Source organism: Oryza sativa, chromosome 7, assembly GCF_034140825.1.
Source record: "Oryza sativa Japonica Group chromosome 7, ASM3414082v1".
Classification (NCBI taxonomy): domain Eukaryota; kingdom Viridiplantae; phylum Streptophyta; class Magnoliopsida; order Poales; family Poaceae; genus Oryza; species Oryza sativa.
In genome coordinates this window covers 22,665,204-22,674,306 of record NC_089041.1, presented here as the reverse complement: position 1 = coordinate 22,674,306, position 9,103 = coordinate 22,665,204, and the positions used below count along the sequence as shown (strand labels likewise).

The window sequence follows — 9,103 nt, the reverse complement described above, 5'->3', positions numbered from 1 at the left end:
GCAATTTATTAGAGAAAAAATAGAAATTTGTATTAAAAACATGTAATAAACCCAACAATTTGTGCCCCCATATAACAAAAACTTACAAAACACCACCATTTTCCTATGTTTTGTATAACAGAGAATAATTTATTGTATACCATTGTGATACATCAAGATTTATAACCCTTGATCAATTGAAACAACATTTATGTTAGAGTCATATTAGGATAGGATTGATTTGTGTGGACTTTTTCCATATCTATAATTCTTCATTATCTCCTCCCCATGTACTCCTATATATACCGCCCCCTGAGGCTCAATACAATCAATCCACGTTACACAGTATATATCTCTAATACTATCCAACATGGTATCAGAGCGGACGACTTAAGGCCACCGTCTCTCACGCTTCCGCTCATCGCCCCCGGAACCCTCCCGGGGGCGGCCACCTGTTTTAGTTTTTTTTTTTTTTTTTTGGTCATTGTGATTGCCACGAGAGAGATCGATCTCGGTCTCCTCCGGCAGCCGTTCCTCGTCGTCGTCATGAGATGATCGATCTCGATCTTCTTGGATGGCATGTCTTCGTCGTTGCGTCGTCTTCGTCAAGGCGCGCCACCGAGTAGATCAATCTCCTCGGCGGAGCTCGTTTTTCGTCGAGTCAAACAGCAGCTACCTCCATGTCGCGGATCGCGTCGGCGGCGCGGCTCTCCACGTCGTTGCGCCGTTGGCTCCCGGGCCCGCCTCCTCCGTCGCCGCCGGAGACCGGGGGCATGTCGTCGCCGACCGGGGCCCGCCCTCCGCCTGCGCGCCGCCGCCGGTCATCCTCCGCCAGCCCGCCTCGACGACCTCCCCTCCGGCCGCCTCTCCACACGCCTCCGCCGCCCTGCCCGGATCTGGAAACTGGCTCCACGACGACGGGCGCCCACGGACTCTACCGGCTTCCCCTCCGACGCTGCCGCTGCCGATCTCATCCGAGCTCCCTCCGCTGTCCTCGGCTCCGCCGGAAGTGGCCCTACACATGGTCGTGGCTCCACCGCCCTGGGGACGCGCTCCGTCCTTCCTCAGCCCGTCGCCGACCCCGTCGGCAACCTCCTCCACGGCTCCATGCTGTCCTCGCCCTCCCGGATCCTGCTGGACGCTGCGACATGGCGACCGACGACGTGCTTGCCGCTCCCTGCTCTTCTCTTGTGTGAACTCGCGTTTTACGAGGGAACAGGAGAGATGAGATAGTGGTGGTGGTCTGTGCATCGTTGACTTGATCATGCCCGTGCGCACTGTGGAGATTGGACAATCCAAGGATTGGTGATGGCCTGATGCTGATGGGCGTGATGCTTGGACTCGACCGTGAAGTTTGAGGCACTGGACTGCTGGCCTACTACTGTGTTGCTGCTTGTATCTTTTTTTTTCCCGTTCTGAGAACGGGTTTGCATCGCCTATCGCCTCGTCGACATCTGCGCGTCTCCGACATCGGCATCGATTACAGCTTCGACTTCCTCGTCTCGTTGAGCGCGACTTCGGCTTGATCACCCGATTAAGTGCACGGACATGACGACTTCTACCGCCGATCGTCTTCAACTGCGCGTCTACGCCATCAAGCTTCGGGTTGCCGCTGCGTCGCCCCCTCGGGCCGCAGTGCCACTGCCTGTGGTTCACATCTCCACTGGTTGTTGCAGTGCTGAGAGGCGCCCTCCTCATCAAGGCTACATCATCGGTGGACTTCTCGCCGCTGCATCGACGTGGAGCTGCAGTTGTGTTGTCCTCTCGGACCGCAGTTTCGCTGCTTTCGTCGTCTTCCTCACCGTTCGCGCATCAACAACCTTGTCGTCCATATTGGTCATCGTCAGCCGCTCAGGGTCTTCTTCCTCTACTTCGAGCATCGCCGCCGCGTTTCCCAGCTGCCACTGTCGTCGCTCTAGGCTGGTGGTCCAGCTACCTCTACATAGCTACCGACGTCGCCGTCCAGGCCATTGGTCCCGCTACATCGCCTTCTACTTCGTCCAACATGATTCATCGCCAGCGTCGCCGTATCTTCCTCGACTACACTTCGCTCTTCTCCGACAACCGCGTGCTGCTCCGGCAATTCTCCCTCTACGTCGTTCTCGCGCCGCGACCGTCTTGGAGGCCTTCTCTGCTAGTCTCCTCCGACATTGGCATATGATTCATGGTGGTCCCCTGTCTCGCCCGCGCGGTATTGGCAACACCGGCACGCGCGTTCGTCCCGAGTTGTCCCGGGGTCTGGCAAACCCTGTGTGACGTCTCGTCCTTCACGGTTCGACTACATCGGCTCTTCGGCATCAACTTCCTCAACGACTGCCGCGATCGCGTCACCGTCATCATCTCCTGCACATCCTCGCGCACCTTGGTCCACGACCACTCTACAACGCCCCATGCGCGTCCTGTGGCTCGGCTACCTCGACATCAGCTTCCTGACATCGGCTACATCGACCACGGCTACTCTACGCACGGCTTCATCGACCACGGCTCTTTCGGCTCCTTCATTTTGGCTACGTCGACAATGGCACAAAGGGCTATCATCCGTGTTGAGCACTCTTGCCGGTTTCTTCTCCAGTCCAAGTGTCCGCGTTGCTCACGCTTGAAATGCGGGGGGATGTTTGAGTCATATTAGGATATGATTGATTTGTGTGGACTCATTCCATATCATAATTCTTCCTTATCTCCTCCCCATGTACTCCTATATATACCGCCCCCCTGAGGCTCAATACAATCAATCCACGTTACACAGTATATCTCTCCAATACTATCCAACAATTTATGAAAGAAAAAAATATATGGATTCTTTTTTTTTCGGTGGGTGGAAAGAAATTTTATATTTTTCCATCTATATTACAAATTAATAATGAAATGGCTTCCACAACAATAGTTTAACATAGAGTCGGAACTAATCAAAGAAGTATAGTAGTGGATCGAGCAAGGTAATTCACAAGCTGCTCATAAGACATGCGCCGGACTGAGAGGCTGATTAGAGGCTGGACACCGGCCTGAAGTCAACATTAGATTTTGTTTTTTTTAGCGGTAAAGATGACCATTTTTGCACAATAAACTTGGTTACAATATTAATTTTGACAGAATTAGACAACGGATGAAGGTCTAACGAAAGAATCTCACTATTGAAATGTCCCCAGTGTACCATGCGTGTTCACCCACTGGTGGTGGAGAAACCCTTTTTAGTCCCGGTTCGTAACCCCCCTTTAGTCCCGGTTTCCAAATCGGGAGTACCAATCCGGGACTAAAGATCGCTATCTTTAGTCCCGGGTGAAATAACCGGGAGTAAAGATCGATCTTTAGTCCCGGTTGGTAACACCAACCGGGACTAAAGATGGCTCAGCCACGTGGCCGGCTGAGCCATCTTTAGTCCCGGTTGGTGTTACCAACTGGGACTAAAGATCGAGCTGACCTTTTTTTTTTGCCTGGCCCTGTTGCTGCATGGTTTATATATATATATAAATATATATATATATATATATATATATATATATATAAACCATGCATATATATGTTTCAATACATATATATGCATACATATATATATGTATATATATATATATATATATATATATTATATTATATTATATGTATATACATGCATAATATATATGTATTTGTATTTATACATATATATGTTATGCAAATGCATATGTATATAGATATATATATGACCAAAATATATTTACATTATAGAAAATGTGTACACATGCATATAGAAACATATGTAGTCATGTATTAATTACAATCCATTATATGTCCTAGCTAGCTACGATTTCGACGTAGTAGTACTCGCTGCTAGCTCAGAAGCTAAGGACCGGTGAATTGTGTTTCCGTCGTAGTAGAATTCACCCTTGGGATCAAGGATTTCTTCGTTGATGAATCCCATGAGTTGTTCTTGAACCGCCGTAATAAATTCCTTGTGTGTGGTCAGGTTATCCCTCATGCGAATAAACTATATGAATGTATGAAATTGATTAGTAATTAAACAAGAAATCGCTACGTAATGAAATTTTGAATTTATTTGTACGTACATCGAGCTCTCTTGTGGTGATGATTTGGTTTGCAAGGCAGTGGCAATACTCGCACACGTAATAGCCGCACAAGTTAGTTCCCTGCTTTTGCTTTGCGCACTACAAATAAATGACAAACAACGAGAGATCTAATTAATATACACTTGTATGTATTTGAATCGGAGAAATATAAATGTAGAGCATGTGTACTCACAGGAAATTTGAACTTCCGCCTAAGTCTTTCTCTCCATTTGCCGCGGACCAAATGACGGAACCGATACCAAGCCCTACATGGAGTTTAAAGCTATGATTCGTAGTAGCAATTAACATAACAAGATTTTCTTAATTAACAAAGGAACTTATGACGGTACCTGTCTATAAGTTCGAAAACCTTGTCAAACGTAGACTCTTTTTTATCCATTGAGTCATATACGTTGACGGTGCAGGCCTCCAGGTCGAAGAGTAAAAGCACCCAGTGGAATCTGCAATGTGCGTGGGATGCATTACATATGAAACACTTAGCAAGTTCGTACGGGAATGAAATTTGGTATGTAGGAAGACAGTAAAATTAAACTAACTCTGTGTTGTATGGCAACAGTATGAACGTCTTGTAATGCTGCGCCTTCAGGAGATGGACGAGATTGTCCTCTGTTTCTTGTGGATATTGGTCGAGCATTGCGACGTTTACTTTCCGAGGGTCGATGAATCCAGTATCGAAAACCCTCCGCCGTCGGGCCCTTTGAATCTCCATTCTACAACGATAAAAGGGAGTATATTATTTTCTATAGTCTACTTATATACAAGGACCTAATTAATTAAAGGAGACGTATAGTAAGAAATCTAACTGAACGATATACTTACAAAATCCAGCAACTCATAATAGAGACGTCGAGGGCGTCCAGCTGGTATAGTTCGTAGATTCCCCTGAAATTGATCCAGAGAATGTCATCTCCTTGCAAGAAGTCCGTGTCCCTGATCCTCGCTCCGATCATCTCTCTACCGGTGGCGCTCATCTCCATGTACAGCTGATGGAACTTGTACATTTGTGTGGGTAGGGACTGCAGCAGCTCAGGCTTGACAAGCGGTTTACCGAGTTCGTACATGTATTTCACTTCCGCCTTTTCGATTGGTGCGACTCCTAGCAATTGATCCGTAGTTAGACCGGTGTCAGTAATAAATTGTTCTATCGTCATTTCTTTACCGGTCACCAACGGCTCGATCTCCTGGTTTGGTTGCTCTCCAAGCTGAGGGACTGGTTTGGACTTTCCAGAAGATGCTTTCTTCAGCGTTCGCTCATAGTCCGATAGCTTGATGGCCTCCTTGACAGATGCAGACATACCCCTGAAGAAGTTCCTGACACTGGGGTCTATAGGAATCTTCTTTTCTGGACTTCGAGGCTTGAATTGTCTCTTGACTTCTGATGCAACGTAAGCGTCAAGCTCCTCTTGCGTGCAATCGTACCCCGGGTCCTTGTTCTTGGCGGCGTCAACTTTCGCCTTCTTCGTTGCCCTTGTGTGGGCAGGCGATGGAGCTGGGGGGGCCCTTGACTTTGAAGGTGCCGGAAGAGGAGCTTGCGGGGGAGTAGGTGTAGGAGCATGAGGAGGAGTCGGTGCAGGATCCTGAGGAGGAGTCGATGCTGGAGCCTGAGGTGGAGACGGTGCTGGCGGAGCATGAGGAGGAGACGGTGCAGGATCCTGAGGAGGAGATGGCGGAGCCGGAGGAGATGGTGCACGAGACGCCGCTTGTCGCCCAGGGAGGATGATGTACCGCCTGCGCCATAGAATAATGGCATGGCTTGTGTCTCGTAGATGCGTCTCACCGTCTCCTCCAGGGTAATCCAGCTCGAGGTCCTCGTACGCGCCTTCGACCAACTCAACTTCGACCTTCGAGTATCCTGCTGGAATCGGCCTGCAGTGGTAAGTACCTGAAGGGTCCGTTGGGATGGCCATGCCCGACGCCACCTTCATGTTGTGAGAGATTATTTATTAGTAATCAACATATATAAGCAGCAACTAGCGGAATGGCTAAATCTTACCTTTATTGATAAGTTCTTGAAAGGAATATGCAGCTCACATGGTGTCCGCTGAGTGATGTCATCAACGGGACAGGTCGATTCGTCCTGTGTTTGCATGGCGTCCATGCTCTGTGATCCTACCTGCCCCGTTGAGGCGCAGCTGCTACGGTTTCCTGACGGGCTCACCATTGCAGGAGGAATGGTCGGCTGGGGATCATGGGACCGATGTGCGGCCATGCGTTCATCAACCTTCCTTGCCACCTCCTCTTGCATGTTGAGTTCGTAGCTCGATACCCGGAACTCTAGGTCTGCAATCTTCGCCTCGGTATCTCTCTTGCTCCTCATCCGACTCCTGTACGTGTGGATGTCCTCCTTGAAACCAATCTTCCAAGGAATCACCCCTTTCCCTCGTGTTCGTCCTAGATGCTCTGGAGTCTGCAGGGCGAGTGTCAGCTCGTCCCTATCTCTGTCTGGTCGGAACGTGCCCTGAGAGGAGGCTTCCACTGCATCTGTTAGTCGTCGCGCAGCCTCTCGTATCTGATCGCCGAAGACCAGTGAGCCATCAGCTGGGTTGAGCGTTCCACCGTGAGCATAGTACCAGAACTTCGATCGTTCCGGCCAATTGGCTGTTGCCGGTTCGATACCCCTCTCAATCAAGCTAGCCTCCATCTGCTCCCACTTCAGCATCGCGACGCTATAGCCTCCTGACCCCAAGTGGTGATGGTACTTCTTCTTGGCGGCATTTTCTTTGTTTCTTTCCATCATCACCTGCCCTTGTTCACCTGTCTTATATGCAACGAACTCGTCCCAGTGATCCCTTAGCTTTGGGAATGTGTCGAAGTTCGGTGTCTGCCCCTTCAGTATATACTTCTGGTACAGATCTCCCTTGAAGCTCTGAAACTGTTCTGCCATTTTCTTCAGAGTCCACCTTTTCACTTTGTCCTCTGTACCCGCAGGAAGGGTGAATGTCTCGAGCATTGTGGTCCACAGCATCTCTTTCTCCGAATCTGGGACAAAGCTCTCATGATCTCCGCGTGCCCTTGTTCTTCGCCAGTACACCGTACTGACAGGCACGTTATCCCGCACAACCCAACCGCTGTGACGTACATAGTTCTTGGCGGCTTCGGCCGGGGCACTAGGACGTCCATCTTCTTGCACTTCCGTTATGATGTGCCGACCCTCAAGCTTCTTCGCTGCACCTCGTTGCCCGCGTGCCCTCTTCTGTCCAACGGAGGGTTGACTACCACTAGCCTCCTCCTCCTGGTTCCCCTCCACATCCCTTTCCACGTGCCCCTGCTGGTTCCCCTCCGCATCCCTCTCCACGTTTCCTTCCTCGTTCAAGTACTGGTTTGGATCCTCGTTCCCCTCTTCTTCATTCCAGTACTGGCTGCTTCCCTCCGCGATTGTATCGTACAATATCTGTTCCTCATCGCGGTCAGCCATCTGTTGATACAAGAAACATCTGCTAAGTCACGAGACATTTATGTTTTAACAATCTAAGTCATGTATGCTAAGTGTAAATGTCGTACATTAGAACCCTACACAACCTTACGTGCTAAGTCTAATTACAAATCGTGATATAAGCTAAGTCTAGGTGACGTATATTATACAACCCTAGCTAGTAAATAATTATATACTAAGTCTAATTACAAATAAAATAATCTTATATTAAAACTCAAATAATATTACATGCTAAGACTACAATAGTCATATATATGCTAAGTGTTTCGTGCGTATATGCTAAGTCTAATTAAGACTACAATAGTCAATTGCTACTTGTCGCACCAATTCCGTAGTCAATAATTACATACTAAGTCTAATTACAAATAAAGTAATCTTATATTAAAACTCAAATAATATTACATGCTAAGACTAAAATAGTCATGTATATGCTAAGTGTTTCGTGCGTATATGCTAAGTCTAATTAAGACTACAATAGTCAATTGCTACTTGTCGCACCAATTCCGTAGTCAATAATTACATACTAAGTCTAATTACAAATAAAGTAATCTTATATTAAAACTCAAATAATATTACATGCTAAGACTAAAATAGTCATCTATGCTAAGTGTTTCGTGCGTATATGCTAAGTCTAATTAAGACTACAATAGTCAATTGCTACTTGTCACACCAATTCCGTAGTCAATAATTATACATACTAAGTCTAATTACAAATAAAGTAATCTTATATTAAAACTCAAATAATATTAGAACACTACACAATCTTATATGATAAGTCCAATTACAGATCTAATAATCTTAATTAATTGCATTACAAATATAACAATCATTTATATTATTACGTCACTTGCCTGCTCCAATTCCTTCTAGGGCTAGCTCTTCCACTCAGGCTTGACGGACGACTCCGACAACACGTCTTTTCTGCAAGATACAAAAAGATGTATTAGGATAAATGCGAAGTAACATATATATATATATATATATATATATATATATATATATATATATATATATATATATATATATATATATATATATATATATATATATTGCATTTCACGTTAACGTTCGTCCTCGTTCGTTCGCTCGTTCACGTTCCCTAGCTCGTTCACGTTCGTTCGCTCGTTCTCATTCACGTTCGTTCGCTTGTTCTCATTCACGTTCGTTCCCTCGTTCTCGTATGTCTTCGATCGATCGTTCTCGTTCACGTTCGTTCGCTCGTTCTCATTCACGTTCGTTCGCTTGTTCTCATTCACGTTCGTTCCCTCGTTCTCGTATGTCTTCGATCGATCGTTTTCGTTCGCTCGTTCACGTTCCCTAGCTCGTTCACGTTCGTTCGCTTGTTCTCATTCACGTTCGTTCGCTTGTTCTCATTCACGTTCGTTCCCTCGTTCTCGTATGTCTTCGATCGATCGTTCTCGTTCACGTTCGTTCGCTCGTTCTCATTCACGTTCGTTCGCTTGTTCTCATTCACGTTCGTTCCCTCGTTCTCGTATGTCTTCGATCGATCGTTCTCGTTCTGGCTCTCGTTCGTTCGATCGTTCTCGTTCTCGTTCACGTTCTCGCGGCAATGTACGTTGACGTGTTCGTTCTCGCTCTCGTTCGTTCGATCGTTCTCGTTCTCGTTCGT

At 47.1% G+C, this 9,103-nt stretch overlaps 1 protein-coding gene across 1 annotated transcript; it reads left to right on the top strand.

Moving 5' to 3' along the window:
• Positions 1–245: 245 nt before the first annotated feature.
• On the top strand, positions 246–2,727 carry LOC9268711 (uncharacterized). The gene has a single exon (XM_015789652.3). The coding sequence runs from the start codon at positions 1,528–1,530 to the stop codon at positions 2,233–2,235; it is 708 nt and encodes a 235-aa protein (XP_015645138.1). The 5' UTR covers positions 246–1,527; the 3' UTR covers positions 2,236–2,727.
• The last annotated feature ends 6,376 nt before the right edge of the window (positions 2,728–9,103 follow it).